Genomic DNA, 18,885 nt, shown 5'->3' on the forward strand with positions numbered 1-18,885 from the left:
AATTAATTATATATTAAAATTAATGGTGAACTGTCACTAAATCATGATTTTAAGTAAAATTTAGCAATGAGATAGGTGGAGCTTTAGAAATGGAATCGCTATGCTGAAATTACTACTAGACTCAAAGCTTGGAAGTCTCCTGAGCTTGTGTCTACAATAAATAAAAAATAAAAAAGAAATGTGAATGAAACAACCACACTATAAGCATTGGTTTCAAAATGACAGAAGCCATCACATTCTGTGCTGTACTTCATAATGAAATCACAGAGTAACTCCTAAATTTATATCAATTAGCCAAGGAACTTTAAGGCAGATATTCACCAGCTGATGCAATGCAAATTAATTTAAACATTTTCTGTACTTTTATAATATTTTGCAGTTTTAGAATTAAGTGCTAATGCTGTAATTCAATGATATGAATAATTATTTACACACCAAAATTCAGTATCATTGATATTGAATATAAATCTGTAACATCTAAATCTAAACTGAAACCTTACACAGCAACACTCAGACAATGGCTAAAATTTTCCAGCTTTTCCAGTTTCATATTTAGAAAATTCAGAACTGAATACAGTATAAGCAACATCAAAATAACCTCCCCAGGCAAACAAGAGAATAAGACAAACTTGTACATTTACGTCTTGTGCACCACTGCCTTTAGTGACTTCATCCATAGACACAGCTATAAAAATTGCACCACACTTTCTCATTTTGGGAAAAATAATGCCTGGTGGATAGAAAAAATTATAACAAACAGAAAGTGCCTTGAGTCTAATGGATCAGTTTGTTTGATTGCTCACATCCCTCTTCCTAAACATTTAGCAAAGACTTTCTGTTCTCCATCCCATTTCTGAAATGCAATATTTTCTGTGAAGGAAACAATTTAGAATCCAAAATGCTGAAGTTGTTTTTTAAAGATTGTGGCATGGAAAAAATGTTACCTTCTAACTGCCAATTAATTTTCAATTTTCACTATTGATTGAAAACAGTGGTATAAAGAACTAGAAGTAGTTTTAGATATTCTTTACAAGATATTTTCTTATTCTTGTTTCCACTCCCAATTTACTTCCTTGAATCCTACACTTCTAACTGTGTTTAAAGTGTGTTTAAAGTACAACACTTCTGTTTTTGCATTTTCTAATTTCTGTGTTTTATATATACATATGTAATAAATATGGATGAATGTATACAAGTTCACAGTTACCATGCCAGATGCCCAAGTTACTCGTAGACTTGGAAAGAGTTAAAAAATGAGATTGCAATGTAACTGTGTATCTTATCATTGTCACAAATTTTATAGGAAAAGGTTAAATATATGGAAATCTGCAAATTCAAAGCTAAAATTTCATATTTAACCTTTGATTACTGTCTCATGTGATAAGACTGTACTTGCGTGGTGCAGACTATAATTTGTTACATTTGTTAAAAGAGAGTTCAGATGCTCATAGGAGATGGTTTCTCATCCAATGTGAAGTAAAGCAGAGATCTGTGCTGGATCAAGGCTAAAATACTTAGCAACTTGCAGAGCCGATGCCAGGAACTGAGGAGGGAATTGCCAGTAAAAAATTGCACCACCATTGCTCCCACTGGTGATGATCCATTAAAAATAAATACATAATTTCACTTTTGTGCCTTGACAGCTTGAAACACTGAATGTAATTTTATTTGTTTAGAGGAAGTAGAGAATGAATGCAAATGGGTGTCATAAGTGCAGGTGTCACACAGCCCCAGCAGTATGTCACAGTCTATTTCAAATGGACAACTTTCCACTGAAAATAGTGAAAAAAGTTCATTATTCATATTCTACCTCTTTTTATCTGCTTGAACTCTTAATAGAAGCATTAGAAATGAAAACTTATACATAATCTTTCTAGAAGTTCTTCAAAAGTGGTGACTTGGATCAGCTTTGCTACAAGTCAAAGAAGCAACTAGTAAAATGCTGTAGTTCCCTCCTCTTGATTCTGACAGCCATAAATCACATTAATACAGTCACCATCCATTAAATGTATCTTTCCCATTAAAAGTGCTCATCCCAGACTGAAAAGGTCAGGGACTGGAGTAGTACCATTATTGCTGGAGTAGTACCATTATTGCCTTTGCTCAGATGTTTCAGTCTCTTGATAGTGAAGCACTAAAAACCATAGTTTGAACCTATTTTTAGGAAACATTTTGACACCTTATTATGTTAAAATTGTGCAGTGTGTTTTTTCCCCTTAAATTAGTTTCAGTGTACAGAGATTACTACACAGATGTACATTATTAAAAATGGTGCAAAAGTGAAGAATATTTTCACTTTTGACTGAAATGTATTGTATGCCTGAGAGCTTGCTGCTAGGTGAAAGTCAAACTAAGAATCTCAGATATTTTCTGACAAATAGAGGGCTGCCATTAATGCTAAACAAGGTATATTCCACAGAACTTTTCTTTATTCCGCAGAGACTGCTGGAGAGAGATAAACAGAATTTCATCCAAGCCCCTCTGAGTGTTAATACAGTTAAATAAAAGATGCTCCTAAAAACTCTCTTAAGTGCTAAATAAAAAAAACTTCTGTCAGAATGAGACCATGACGTCACCTCTTGGGATTGATAACATCCTTCAGCTAAAATATGAAGTGAGCCTTAATGAGAAATTGAAATCAACTCAGAATTTTTTAGTAATTCTTCCTTCTTGGAACATAGGAAACGAATTATTCATTCGCTATTTCAAGAAGTAAGGCAAGAATATGTGCTGTCGAAAAATTTTAATAGTACTTAACTTACCAACACTAGATGGCAAGAGACATATTCTATTTAATGTTAAGAAAGTACTATGTGAATTTACCAATATGTGTATCATCTTCAGATTTCAAGAGTGTTGAACGGATTATTATCCAGAGCTAGATAAATTTGAATTCCACAGAGTTGAAATCCTGGAAATTAGCTGCATGATGTATGAACTAAATAATAGTGTTCCTGACATAGGAAAAAGTGATGGAAATTAAACATGTAGTTATGCACACTGTGTCTGCACAATGTGCTGCATGCACTGCATGTGTTAGAATTTCTTCTCAGTTCTTTTTTTAATCTTTTATTCATACCATTGCAGGTGATGAAAAATTTATGCCTTGAGTCTGGCATTGAAATTAAATGCAAAATGAAAACAGAAGCAGTTTATACTGACAGCTTAAATGTCTTTATCTAGCATACGGTCGCACTACAAAAATCTCTGTGTGACTTTTAAAATCTCCCATGTGCAAAAATGCAAACATTGCACAATATAGGATAAAGTTAGGACTCTCTATATTACCAGAAAAGTTTTCATTCATTATTATTATTCCCTACTAAGTTTTCAGAATTGCTTCAGAATATCAGATGAATGTGAATACAGTTCCCCACACAGCCCAGCTACTGACACTGTTACATGACATAGAGAAAACAACTGGGTCTTGTATTACACTTTATGAATTTCTATACTTGCCACATTATGAATTCAAGGAAAGCAATACATCTTGTACTTGTTATTGCAGGAATAAAAGGTTAATTATTCAGGTGGATGAGCTCCTGAATTATGATGGTTTAACTGATGCTATAAGAGCAGGATTAATAAGAATCATACATATGTTTTTAAAGTCACAAGCCATATAACACACCCTTAGAAAAATATAGTGTTTTAAAAAGCAGTTTTTTGTTGTAGCAACTTTAGCAATAAATTGCTATAATTAGAATGCTATTTTGAGTCATTTGATCACTTCTTGAGGTGTATAGATTTGATATATATGATATATATGATTTATATATATATATAAAAGTATTTTTATATAATATATATATATTTGACATATATGATTCTTTTTCTTATTGTTTCAATTGTTTATGTAATGTCAGGTCACTAAGTATAATTTTAAAATTAGAGTTAATGTCAGGAAAATATCTACTGTAAACCGTTGTAAGTCGTACATTATTATGCATCATTAGATTGAATTCCTAGGAAAAAATGCTTACTTTTTAAATGTTTCAATGCCTGAAATGTGGAATCTACTGTGTAATAATAGCCACATGGAATACTAACTGTAAGCTGCCTCGTATATTTTCATATGTAGATGCCTGTTCAATTTCTTGCCAGTTTTACATCAAGTTTCTTATTGGTGACTTTTTACAATGCCTTATGTCAATGTTGTTGTAATTACACAGATAATTTTATACAATATTAATTGTGCTAAGAGTGTATTGGAAGTCTTTTTAATTCAGTAATTCGTTTGCATTTTAATTATTCTAACAGCCTAAAGTTACAGAGTAAAATTGAAACATCTTGTTGAATGCTACTGCAGTGCAAAAAGAGTTGAAGATCTTATTTTGTGCTATTAAATGTCATTAGCAAAATATACATTTAAAAACATTGAAGAACACACATTTGTGAGTTACAAAAATCAGCTGCAATATGTCTTACAGTCCATTACATAACAAAAGGATATTTTAAATATTTTGGACGTTAATATCTGTGGCATTTAATCCCTGATTTTTATATGCTGACTATGAGGATTCAGCACTTGAGCAGATAATTCTGGTAGTGGTGGTGGACTGGATATATCAAATGCACTTGAGGAAAGAGGTTGAAGTACCTTTCAATGGGAGCAAGGAATGTGGCTAACCAATACTTTTTTTTTTTAATTAGATCTCTTAAAAAACATAAAATACTGTCTAGTGGGTTTTATACTGCAGGAGTCAGTGTCCCAGCTACAGGGAGTAAGATATTCTGTTGATCTCTATCAATAGATTTTAAGCTAGCTATGTAATGTTTCTTTCATTGCCTTTATCATATACAGATTTAATATCAGCATGAATAAATCTAAATTGTTTGCTCCTTTTTTCCTAATTCTTGAAGCAATGTAAAAGCCTGAAGAGGTTTGAAGTGACAGCATTACAAGCAGTCTTTTGCATACATGGCCTTTAGGGATGAGTGGCTACCTTGCATCTAATAAATAAGAAACTGAATTCATTGAATAATGAATTAAGTGGCATAAGTTGTGATAACAAGGAGCAAACATAACTTCATATGAGCAGTGTTTGCTTTGTGGAGGTTTATCTGAGAGGGCTGTTGCTTCACCAAGGGAGATTGAAAAAAGGCTCATTCAGAGAACATAGCCTAAAATGATCTAGCAATTTTTTCATTTGCTGAGCTCCTTTGTGAGCCTCTATCAAACCTGCTGGCTCCACCAGGGGGATAACTGGGATTGTTTTTGGCCTGTGTGTTTTGTTTACAACAAAAATTCCTAGTCAGTTTTACATGGGTCACCAACAGTTAAATAGAGGTGTCTAATTGGTTGACCTGTATTAGGGTCAACAGCTGGTTACAGAATAATATGTTGCAGTGCCCCACTTGCACAGTCCTGAACCAAATTAAATTATTAATCTACTCTTTGCTTCAATGTAGCTTCACAGGGATCACTGACCTGCCATACTGAATAAAGCAGAACTACTGCTTTACATTTTCATTATGATGAGTTATATTTTAAATTGCAAATACATTGCCATTTAGTTCACACAGAGTATCATATTTGATATCTTGAATTTCATTGGGCATTTAGTGCTTATGTTTATTTTGTTAATTCCAGTTATTAAATGAACCTGGGAACACATGTGCATACAATTAGTATAAATAAACTATTGAAACAGGCAGAATCTGAGCATTCAAAAGAACCAAAGGGAAAATGTTTGTTTTCTGCAATTGATATTTTTTTAATTGAGAAGGATTTTATGTATTGAAATGATCTGAAAAATCAATTCACAATTAACACTTATCTTTGTAGTGACAGTAAGGAAGCTGATCTACCTTTTCTGCCACTGTATGTTAATTTCAATTTTGTCTTTCCTAATTAGTCAAAGATGAGGTGCATCTTGTGTCAGAGCACGCTTAAACAGATTATTGCTGTATAACAACTGTGTGTTCTCACATAAAACTTGCATTTTTTTCTTTTAACAGTTACACTTCATAATTCATATAGACCAACACCTGAGATAAATCAGAGTCTATATTATTGTTTAGTCTGTCCTGTTGAGAAAGATTATAACTTGAATTCTACTTAGTGAAATAATGTCTGGAAATATCCAGCTACATGCTTTTTCATTATTTTGAAATTAAATTTTAAAGGATGGCTAGTTCAGTACCCAGCAGATAAAAGGGTCTTGGCACTAGAACCTGTTGCTTTTTAAAAATATAGATCGATATAGATACATAGATAAATCGATAGAGTTTAAAGATAATGTCCTGCCTTTAGGAATAAAGAAGCAGATCCTGTTTTTAATTTCAGTAGAATGAGATTCCAGGCTTTTATGTCATCTTAAATAGAGCATGCTGCTTGTTGAGCAGGAGATCTGGGAAAGAGATAATTCAAAGGGATTGTTGTCTAAATTGTACCTTGAAATTTGGGCAGCTATTCTAATGATTCTTCGTGGTGGCTTACATGAATGGTGGGCCCAGCTTAGTTTCAGTGACGCTACCACAGGAGCAGGATTATTCCTGTTGTGCCTGCATGTGAGTTACCTAGCCCTGAGGCGATACAGAATACCTAAAGCAGATATTAATGGCTGATTCCTGTGCCATGGATCTCCAACCACAGAAGAACCTTTGATCACAAATTGGTTTTGCTGACTCTTAAAAACAACCTTTTCATTCAGCTCTTGGATGACAAATTTTAAACCTGATGGTGATGAGGTTGGCTTTGGTCTTGTTTTGTTCATGAGGATATAGTCTGGGTTTGTTGGGGGCAGGGATTGAGTTAGTCAAGTCCAGAGGAGAATCATGACCAAGTTAAATGAACAGTGCCAGATCAAGTGCAAAGTAAAGGAGGAAAAAAACTTTGAAGTATTTATATATTTCCTCAATTGTTACTCTATTGGCAATATTAATTTAGAGAAAGAATGGAAATTTCTGTTAAAAGTGAGGCTGCTCAAAAGTAAATTAGGGTATGTAAAAAAAAATATGCCGAGGATAATGCAGAAATATGATACAGGAGCTCTCTGATTTTGAATGGTATTTCCCATAACGAGTCAGGCAGACGAGAGCTCAGAAGGGGTCATGCAAGGTTAGAAAGTTTATATTGTACCTGAAAACAGTGAAAACGTGTGTGCAGATAATGTGTAGTTTATACACAGAGTTTCTGTTTTCCTATTGGAAAACAACACAAGGGAAATAGAAAAATAGCAAATTCTTAACAAGTATAAAATATACTTTTATACAGCACAAAAGTAGCCTGAAGGTAATTTCCACCGAACGCTTTCAGTAAGCAAGCTAGGTCTTGTCAGTTCTTTCAGAACTGTGCATTTTAATAGTTACTGATAAGGAAGAGACACAAACTGGGCAGATAAAAGGTAGCCTTGCATCATTCTCAAGCAGGTGTGATTGGGAAAAGTATTTAATGGAAAGGGATGTCAACATCCTACATTAGGTTTTCTGTGCCTACCTTCTAAATTTTTCTCTTAAAATGTTTCTGGAAAACTTTTTGTGAAAAAGTTTCTCTTTCTGTCATCTTTTAAAGTATTTTTCTGCAGAGCAGAGCTTTGCACCATGCCTGTCTCACTTGGCTTGTTAGTCCCGTGTTCTCTTCATACCTTTTGCTATCTATTTTCTTCTCCTCTCCAAAACTGCAAAGCATTTTCTGTTTATGCAAATTATTGCATATATTAATACATGTAATTTTTAAATTTATCTTTGTAGTCCCAAAGTAAGAACATTTTTGTATACCATCCATATTCTAAGCTATTTTAAATTACATTGAGTAGTCACTGATTGCACTATAGCCACAGCAACAGACTGTTGTTGTCGTTGTTGAGGTTCTCCAGTTGTGTTTTTATTTCTTGCTAGGGCCGCCCAGAATTATATAACAGGGTTTTCTATTTCTTCTTAGGCTATCTATTTTAAATCTAGTTCACATATGAATACATAATCTATTCTCATGCCTCTTGAATTCTGAATAATCCTACCCTAGTTTATTGATAAATAGGTTTTAGCTGTTGTGTGCTAGCCTCACCTTGATAAGAAAAAGGTAAGAAAAAAAGCTAATCAAAGCTAAATTAATAAAGTAAATAATCAGCCATCTCTCTTATAATTTAAAATTTCAAAATAGAAACAGACATTAATATATTACTGAATTCAATGTGAGTGCTTATTAGCCTATGAGCTACTGATAAAAAAATTAAGTTCACATAGGGCAAAAAATTTTGAGTTTCTATATATTTAATTCCTGCTTAGTCTTTCTGATATCAATACTCTTTATTAAGACAATTTTTATGAACACTGAAAAATAAAACTCTTATTTTTCCAAATCAGAAGATTTTGAAGTGTTCCCAAACACAGTTCAGTATGGAACAATTCTGAGCTGATCTTTGCATGGCTCATGTTCCATTTTGAGTTAAATGGAAAAGTTCCATTTGGAGCATGTTAGCTATGTTGCATTTCAATTTCCTGCACACTAACCTAAAGATGCAGCATAAAAAATCTTCCCCATAAAAATAATGAGAGATATGAGGCACTCAATAAATACACAGTCTATCTAAGATCTATGAGCAGCTCAATAAACTTACATGATTGCTGAACTGATGGAAGATGAAACAGTTCAATTTAATGAAAATAATGGACAGAAATAGCATGAGTTGTTACTAGTTCTATTCTCTGCTTTAAAGGATTCTAGTGAAAAAAAAATTCCTGTGTAGGATTTAACTTTTGCTTAAACAACATTTTCTACCAATATATTTTTTCACTAAAAACATTGAAGTTGTGTGTCAGGTTTACTCACTAATTATGGTTAATTGTATCAGGTTAATTTTCTTTTTGATCAATGATTTTAATTTTTAACTGCTGTTCATTTCAAATGTTTTTATAAGGTTTATATGACAAGGTGAGAAAAAATTTGGAATGTTTCTGTGATTCTAAATGTAACTATGCTAGCAAAAATAGACAGATCTTGTATATATGGGTATACATATACAGATCTTGTATATGAACGCCCATAAGTATGTTCTGAAAGCAAGTTAGTCACAATTATGATGTTTTGTCAGACACTTCATTCTCAAACATTTAGTGCTCCATAGAAAGATTGGTATTTGTTTCCCCTGTAGGCCAATAAAACATCTCAAAATAACACATTAAGTGAAAAGCATGAATAGGTGGAAGCAGCCCTTCCTATTGAGTTTGACAAAGATGTGGTTCCCGAGACTTGTAACTCTGACTCAATGCAACCCACACTATTAATACCAATGTGGGCTCCTGATGAAAAGAACCCAAAAGTTCCAATACCCAGCAGAATTTTTTTTCTTCTTTCTTTAAGTATTGTTATGGGTTGAAAGGGAAATTTTGCTTACCCTGATACTTTGACTTGCAATTGAAGTGCCATGATCAGTTGATCAGTTTGATTTTTCAAAAGCAATTTTCAGTTCATGTATCTCATTATTACTGCAGTTAAGAATGTCAGTTTCTTAGCCAGGGTCTTGTTTTTATCATTTATAACAGGCTGTAGGTTGGGAAGGGGTTCTTTAGACCACCCTTGGGATTCTCTTTCCATACAAGCTTTGAAGAGTGAGAGATGAGTATTTTTAGGATGGTAATTGGAATAAGCTGTGATCACAGAGGGAGTTCTGATCCTTGTCCTCTTTTTATGGATGATTCAGAATGATAATCGCCTGTCTGAAGACAGGGCAGAATTGCACAGACTGCGTTAGATAAAGCACTGTTCAAATGCACCAGTTCACAATAATTTATTTTCTATTTTCTTTAACTTGCTGGGGTTTTTCCCTCAGCAAATGCATAGAATTAGCTTGAAGTAACACATCAAACACTGAAATACTAAAAAGAAATTAGAAAATTATTGTGTCATATGGACTTGTGTGTTCACAAATGTTGTCCACTGCCAAGTAGTTGATAATAACTGTGCTTGGCATAATACTTTAAACAAGACAGATTCTACTATATTGAAACAAGCAGGTGAGTAACAGGACCAGGTATGGTGGACAGCTTAATAATTCCAGTGTTTTATTAACCTGAGTTTGTAATTAAAATAATAATAATAATATCAAGCATTAATATAAATTCTGTACACTCAAAATATTTCTGTTTGGGAGCTGTCAGCATTTTAGAAAATCTTTTAACATTAGCACCACTAGTTTATACATAATTAATTTAATTCTTTGGAGAAGCTACCTCTGAACTAAATGTTTAAATCATGCAAAGATAATATAATTTGACACAATTGCATTTTGCTTAGTTTTTGAAAGTGGGATAATGAAAGTTACTAAGAATTCTGAAAACATTCCTTAGCAGCATCCTAGCCTTTGTAGTTCTGTGGGTAGGTTTGGGATTACGTCAATTTCCTGTATTGTTTTGTCTTTTAGGCTTGGAAAATTCCTCTGCAACCTCATGATAATCTGCACAAATGCTCTTCTTTATTGTTGCATAATCTTAAACTGTCAAAATATAATTTCGCAGTTTTATGTAAAAAGCTTGATTACCTCAAATGCTGCTTGATAATATGCAAACTAGATTTTAGTTTTTTAGCTAGTGTGAATGTGCGTTAGTGTACCTAACATTTGACAATCAATGCAAGAAACCATCAAGTGCAATGTGCTTTATGAAATTTAATCTACCACCAACTGCTCTGATACATATTTACCTCTTGCATACTTTTGGTTTTCATTATATTCATACACTATTATATTCATACTGAGATTTGGTCAGGGCTCTCCATCTGCAGCTTGGAGGCTATGTTTGCTGACTGTCTCAAATTAAACTCCAGCAGCCTTATCAACCTGAAGTCCCTGCCAGTGACGGGGCCTCTCAATTCTGCATTTTCTGCTTTTCTATCAGAAAAACCATAGTGACAGACCTACATTCAACCCTTGGTTTTGGTTAAACTATTTTTTCTGAATTGCAGAATTAAAGTTAAACAGGTGCAACCATTTTGCTGCTTTATATGCACACCTAGATAATGCCTCATGAGCAGCAGTTTTCATATAATTAGGTATTAGAAATAAAAATTAATCCTATTAGTCCTCAGATATGTGCCTATCTTTGGGGTAAAACACAGTAAGATTAGAATTGAAAGATGTTTACCATAAGAAACAATCTTTGGAAGTTATATGAGCTATGTCAACTGGTGCAATTTTTGCCTTAATGTTAAATCTGGGCTGGTGTTTCAACAGATTGGTAATGTCAACATTATTCTCCTAATTGTCTCATATGACAGATGTTAATGAAGCTTATGGGTTGATTTTTCTGCAAATCCATTGGACATTACATGAAAAAAATAGACAGTTTTCAGGCATGCAGATAGATCTAGTAGCCATAATTAATAACTTTTTGAGTAAACAAATGAGTAAGCTCGATCTTAAAGACAAAAAACCTTATATTAAAATGAAAATTATTCTCTGACATTTGAAGTGGATAAGTGCTTCTGCTGCAATTTTCTTTTCATTGCAGTGTTTGATTTCTGTAACTAGTTTTTAAAACCTTTGACATGAAGCAACGAATTTCTTCTGTTTAAATTATTTTTTGTCTTTTATAATAATAGTAATGGTTGCTCTCACCAGTTACAGGGGAAAAATGATTTAATTTTCAAGAGAACAAAGCAGTTTTGTCAAGAATTAAGTAACAGGTAAGTTTATATTGTTTCCTTGTTGGAACTGGAAAAGTCTTCCTGAAAGATATCCTGAGATCTCTTTACAGTGTTTCACTTAAAAGGGATCAAGAGAGTTAATCAGACCTGGACATGACGCTAATTCCACACAAATTTACAGAGACCCCAATAAGCATATCTCCAAATGAAGAACAAGGAATATTATCTTGTTTATCAATTCTAACATTACAGTCTTAAAGTTATTAAAAGAACTGAGCAGATGTTTAGCAATGCTGAATTGTACAATCTGAATAACTTTTACAAAAGTGCAAATTTTTCTTGACTGTTAAATGTCTGCCAATAAATCCTGATGCTTGATATCAAGTGCTTAACAGAACTAGCCATGTACTGTTCATGCTTAATAGAAATGACCAAAAAGAAAAGGAAGATTAAAGTAGAACAGGTAAATGTCACTAGTTTACTGAAATAATGGGACACAATGGCTTTCACTGTATTTTTAGTGAATATTTAGAGAGAGATACGCAGTGAGTCGGGCCTGTAGGGGAAATGATTGCAAAATATCTCTGCTAATTTCAGGGAGGGGGTTGGTTGGTTTTTGTTTGGTTTTTGTTTCTTTGTTTACATTCTATGTGTGTGTTTTTGTTTGGATTTTATTTTGTTAGTTTGGGGGGGTTGTTTTTGTTTTTGCAAATTTATTACTCTGGTGATAATCTTGACCATATTTTGATTTTTAAAGAATTACAATAATTTATGTAGAAATATGTGGATACCAGTTTTTGGTCTGTCAAACTGTTTAATGTGCAAGTGCAAGTTTTGTCCAAAGATTTTGTGAATAATGTGCTATACTGATATCATTTTGTACATAGTGGGAAATACTGGTAATTTTTAATATGCATTTAAAAGTCCAGAATGTTGTACTCCATGTCTATGTAAGAATTAAAATCAGGTAGCAAATAAGTTTCTAAAATAAGTGTAAAATATGCTGAATAGAAAAGCTTTTAGTGCAGTATACAGTAGAAAAGTTTGGCTTATACCCAGATCTTGAAATCTTCTGCCATGATTACAAGGCTTCAGTTATTTTATAACTAAAATAGTTTAGAGGAGTCTTTTCTGATAGTATTACTCTGGGGGGAGGAGGAGGTGGAGAAGGTAAAGAAACCAGAAACCTCTGATAGAATCCCAGACATGACTCAGTGGGTGCCAAACCTTTGCTCCAGATGGGGGCTGTGTTACTAACATTTTACTTAAAGATACAAATGAAATCACATGCACCTGCGTGCTTTTTCAAGAGTAATAAATGGACCTAAAGAGTTCACTGAGCAAGATTTCAAAGTTTAGAGCTTGGGAGGAAAATGGAAGGCTAGATCTAACAGAAGCTGAGTGTATTTCACAGGCCTGAGTTCAAAGATTTACTTGATTTCTCTTACCAATTAATGTGCACAATGGATCAAGCTAACACAAGTAATCAGAAGTTCATGTGTTTAAGTAATTCTCTTTTAATAAATAAAATAACATTTTGTGTATATTCATATTTAAGTATCAACTTGCACACAGAGCATGAGCTATAAAGGCATCTGAGCAGCGTGACTGACAAAATCACTGACTATCACTGCTGATAATGCATTAGTAGGCAAAGTAGGTAGATTAATTTACTTAGAGTAAGCTAAGTGCATTCTTTGCTTGTAAAGGGAAATCACTTGCTCACTTAAGCCAGATATCTGACTTTTGACGGTAATTGTCACTGCCTGGATTTCCCTTTGACAGTTTGGCAACCCTGCACCTCTGTTATTGTATCCACTTCTTTGTCTTGTTTTCAGCCAGATTAATCCATTCTGTTTTGACAAGAAGACTGATGGGTAATTGATAACTGTGATAGACACAAACAGAAGAGTTGGATGCTGAATAATTCAGTACTTTTCAGTATCAATAAGAGAACAGGCTGAAGAATTTGTGTCTCTATTTACACTTAACCTAAACTAAGTCAGCCCAGACATTTATGCTGCCAGTCTATCAGAAAACCAAACAGTGTACATTCAGTTTCCACCCGACAAAATGTTTTATAAGCTTGTAACAATATGTGTGAAGCTGCCAGAATAATAAATAGGTACAGCAGCCCATGCATGCTAATGTTAAGTTGTAAGCAGTTTTGTTGACAAGTGCTAATACTTCTTTCATACTATCATCAAAAGCAGCTACTACAACAGCCATTATTTGCTGACTTTCCAAGCAAGACATGATGGATTGTGACCTTAATATGGGTTAGCCAACTTTTGAAAGTTAAACAACTTGCAATAAATCATAGAATTATTACAATGCAATTTAATTGGTTAAGGACTGTTTATTTCCTAAACAGGGTGAAAAATTTCTGTTTCGGCACTTCTAATTTGCAAAGTGCAATTTCATGCATTCATAAATGGCAGTTTAATATTCTGCTCTTTTGTCATGCAAAGTGTGCAACACACAAGCAATCTATTAATTGGACAAAAATGCATTGCAAGCGTAAATTATCCTTCATATCTTTGCTTGTGAGCTTTTACGTCTATTAAATGCATTAAATGGAACACAGTTAAAGGTTTTACAACTTGCAGGTTAGTCAAGAAATCTAAGTCAAGATTCAAGATTATTTTTGTGACCTTTATTTTTGGCAAACTGAAGTATTTAAGTAGTGGTAAATATAAAGAACAGTTTAAGAAATATTCTTAAGAAACGGGTACATTAATTCTATTGATTGAAAACTCATAGAAATTGGAGCAGTTGTCTATTATTACATTTCTTTTGTAAAAAGGGAGAGGATGTGTCTGCCTCCTTTGTTTTCTTTCTCTAAATCAAAATGCCACATATTGTAAAATTAATTTATACACAGTGATTTTCAGTAAGAAACAGAAAATGCAGTAGCTTTCTAAAGTGTTGCGGGATTTGGAATTGTATTTGAAATACTAACACTTTTTGGTCATAATGGTCAAAATGCATGTTGAAATAGTATACCTTTACAAACTAGAGAACCTTATTGTAATAGTGCTGGAACAGCTCGAACGGCATGGTGTTGTAAAAGTCACTCATAATACAGACTGTTAATGCTTTAATTTTGTTCAAATATAAAATGAAACTTAGAGTAGATACCACCTCAGTGATACACATTGTTTTGGAGAGAGAAACTAAAGTTGTAAATTTACTGGCTATCCACTTTAATTGAGAATTTTAAAATGTGCCTAGCATATATATCCAGAAAAATAGGCAGAATCTCTACAATTACTTGTTTTTGAAAAAATTTATTCTGGTAAGCAATGGTTGAACATGGGTCATGACAGGAAAAAACAATAAATTTTTGGACAGAACACTCTACTGAACATAATCTTCTTCAACAATTCATTGCTTGCCTAAAATTCAGATGGGAAAGTACATTATTTATTCCCTATTTATATGTTTTATAGAACGGTAACACCTTTTATTTGTGCAGTAACTTTCTTTTAAAAGGAGCAAGCTAGAGTATCTGAGAAAACAGTTTTAAACTTTCATAAATGCTAGTGATTCCATTATCTCCAGCACCCACCACCTGGAACTGGAATCCAGAATATGTGGGCTAATTGGCATAGAAGAAATTAAAGTACATTGTAAGTACTTGAGAATGAATGTTGCTAACATAGAAAGATGTGCCTTCTGTTTGGCACTGTACTTAACAAGGCAAGAATGAGTTAAATATAGACTTCTGGCAAGTGAAAAAATAAGTAATGCGAAAAAGCAAGCTTGTTTTGTATAATCCAGCAATAATAGGTGAACCACTTGGAGTGCTCACAGACTTGTGAGATAATTCAGGTTGGAAAAAAGCTGTGGAGGTTAACATGGGGTCAGGCTTTATCCAGTCTGTTCTTGAAAACCTTTCTGAATGAAGACTGCAGAGCCTCTCTACTTCCAGTGACCACACCATAGCATTAGCAGTTGCTGTGAAAACAGAGGGTATCTTGGTTTTGGCTTGGATTTGTGTTTCTTCCAGACTGGTTATGTACAATCTCACCTTACTGTTTTAGAAATTGCAGTGCAGTAATACAAGGATTTCAAATATTGCTAACTCTCATGGTCCATCAATTTAGGTGCATAGACAGTGAAAGTGCAGTACTCATAATTTATTGATTCCTATTCATCTTTCAAAACCAAGTAAAGCTTTCTCTTATGACTACAACTGGACAATGTCTCAAATCGATAAGGGATCACCATTTTCCCACCCACATGGAACTTAGCTCATGCTATCATTCATATATTGGGATTTTTTTTTTTTTTGCTATAAGTGCTGAAATTCAAAGAGAACTGTTTACATACCAGTTTATTGTACAAGCAAAACTAATAATTAGATCAGTTAATTATTGGATCTATCAGGTGAGCACTTTCATTATTAAACATTTAGTGTTGTGAGCAGATAGTTCATGCTGCAACATTCCTCAGCAGTATTGTCTGTGATTTTTCCTATGATGCAGTGTAAAATACTTACCAAACCCTACAGATGTTCTGCGAGGTGTTACCGGTCTCACTGATGGATGCAGGCAACTGTCGTGGGTGTGTCATAAGATGGCAGACAGGCAGATGTGTTTGGCTCCATGTTTTCTTGACCTTTGTGGCTAAGTGAGAGGGGGAAGAAATGTGGAGTAAATTTACATGATGAGCCACAGCTTCTGGATTCATTCAGCTAAGCAAGGAGAAGCAATTCAGGACTTGTGGGATTACCCTTGCCTATGGAATATGAGGTAGATGAAGACCATTTTAATGAAGTGTGTGAAGGGATTTTCCAGAAGCTGCTGTGTTGCAAAGTCATGTGGGATTTCCTTATTCATGAGCATTTCTAGTGGAAACTTATTACCCCAACTGCTAGCAGCCAATTACTAATTGATTTGGTAGATTTAAATATGAATCTAGGGATGGTTGTTATGGTTGCTCGTAAAATTTGGACATGCCATCCAGGATTCTTGTAGAAAATACAAAGTGATGGTCATTTCAGCAGGACTGAAATTTTCTATGAAGGGAGGTCCTAGAAAATATTGAGTATAGTTATAAGACATATTTTGTGATATATATGCCTGTGTCATAATGCTTGGGGGAAAGGGTTAAAAGCAGAACAGTGACAAGGAAGATAGTAAATTCACTCAAGTGACCTTGCAGTTGGGAATGCTAAGAATACCAGGGGGGCAAAAGTCCGTTTATTATGCCTGATGTTTTTCATTCTCTGCCTTTTTTGAGAAGTAGAATTCCTATGTAGAGATAACACACGCTCACAGACATGCTTGAGCCTCCTCCTGGGAGGGAGAGAGAGAGAGATCAAAAGCTCAGAGATCATAAAAGCACAGCCTTGTGATAAGTGCGCACGCGTGAAGCCCTTTGATTTACTGGGGCAGCCAGCAGGCCTCTCTGCTGCGCACTGGGATGAACTGAGCCTTACAGAGCCTGTGTCCTCATGTCCCTCTGCTGCCCAGTGTTGTCAGCAGGGTAATGAAATAAGCTACTCCTTGCACTTAGGCTGGGATTTGCTGTTCACCCTGGTTGCCTGTAAGTGTCAATTCATACATGAATCTCTCCCCTGTTTTACATTTAAGCTCTTGTTGGGGTCCAGTTTTAAGCTCCGCCGCCCACTAAAATACTGCTCTTGTAGTCTACAGTCTCTAAACATGAAGTATGGTTTGTGATAATCTGCAAGGGACAATCTTGTGCCCATTGCCTTTCAGGTATCTCTATTTTTCTTGGTTTGTAACCAAAATCTTTTGCCGTGATTTTCCATTTCACTGCTAAACTCCTTTACCGAACTCTCTAATATCAAATAGCAGCAAGGGAACATGCTGCCCAGGGAAACAGTGGTAATACCATCCATGAAAGTGCTCAAAAGGGTGTGTCATCTGGGGACATTGATAAGTCATGCACATAGAGGACCTGTGCTTATTGTTGGACTTGATGATTTTAGAGATTTTTTTCCAGCCTTACTGATTCTATGATTTAATTTCATTTCTCTTTTTTCAAATGACTAGTCTAAGCCTTAAAAAACATCCTTGGAAGATATTTTCAGGTAGCTGAAAATAAAGAATTATAATTTTTTCTGTGGATATGAAAGAGTGTGAGAAGCAGTGATTATCTGTTAGCAAGAAAGGACTGGTTGAGAAATCATCTGTGTTGCCTTCCTGACCACCACTGACTACCAAACCTATAGATCAGTGCTCTTGACAGTGCAGAAGAAAGCAAGACTGAAAGCATTCTTTATGAGGCTTATTACTGTGGATAGTACTAAAAACATATTACAATTCATTGCAGGCTGGAATATATGATTCTATTAACATTTCTCTTAGTAAGGAGACTACCACTGGGGGTAGTCACTGGAGAAGGATTGGTTAGGACACAAATTTGGGTGGACCAGTGGGAGTAAAGGGCAAAAAAGGCCTTGTTAAATGGAAATGCTACATCAGGCTGGTGTTATGATGCATACCAGAAAATAAACAGCTCTTGTACGCCAGGGTTTAGTTAGCCCACTAATCATAACGATTGCTAGACTCCAGCAGTACTGAATATGGCCAGGTGCTTGGTTGCAGAGCTTTGTTTACAGACAGGATCCACTAAGATCTGACAGCAGAAATTCTGGTAGTTTCAGTCTTGGTTCCCTGTCCTTGGAAATGTCTGGCATTGCCTTTTAATTTATTAGTAAGAGGTAATTTATTTCATTTTATTATCATGATACTGTAGGAGACTTAAAGATCACAATTGCCTCTAACACTGTCAAAGGCCACAGAAGGAATTTGCCATAGGAACAACTGCCACAGAGGGAGCTTGAGGTAAGCACAGAAGAGATGACTTTGGAGCAGGAAGGTGCTAATTTCAGGCCTAGCAGAGGTGAGATCTGGTATGGGCATCCCAGTTAATGCATCCTGGCAAAAATTCCTCTTGTGGCAAACTGTGGGAAAGGAAGCTACTGCTTATACACATATAACCACAAGTTCTGAGAACAGCATCTACACCCTGTAGATACCAGGAACTTGCTAAGGTGGCAGCCCCAGAAGAGCAACTCCAGGGACCCCCACCACTTAGAAGCCCAGGATGAGGAAGGACCAACAGGACCAACTAATCTTCTGATTAGTCACCCTCTGTCTCTCTTCCTCTTCCTCCCCTTCCCCCACCCCCATTACTTTCTATCTCTCTACCTCACATTTACTATTAAATGGAATCCATGCTATTGACTTTGGCTTTGTGGTCCTGTTTTCACCTTAATTGGGGCAGAGGCATCTCTCAATAATTGAATCGTAATAAGTATGTGA

General features: G+C 34.8%; 1 protein-coding gene across 9 annotated transcripts in view; it reads left to right on the top strand.

Annotated features, from left to right (window-relative positions):
- Positions 1 to 18,885, top strand: part of KIAA0825 (KIAA0825 ortholog) — a 235,845-nt gene that overhangs the window by 182,592 nt on the left and 34,368 nt on the right. The window contains exon 20 of one of the 9 annotated variants that reach the window (XM_063179918.1): positions 11,559 to 11,611. The exons of 6 other annotated variants lie outside the window; for them this stretch is intronic. In XM_063179918.1, coding sequence (XP_063035988.1) covers positions 11,559 to 11,580 — 22 coding nt within the window. In that variant the 3' untranslated portion in view covers positions 11,581 to 11,611. Of the gene's footprint in view, positions 1 to 11,558; positions 11,612 to 18,885 lie in introns of those variants that run through there. 2 more of the 9 variants (XM_063179920.1, XM_063179917.1) reach the window with 2 other exon arrangements.

This window comes from Melospiza melodia, chromosome Z, assembly GCF_035770615.1.
Source record: "Melospiza melodia melodia isolate bMelMel2 chromosome Z, bMelMel2.pri, whole genome shotgun sequence".
NCBI lineage: Eukaryota > Metazoa > Chordata > Aves > Passeriformes > Passerellidae > Melospiza > Melospiza melodia.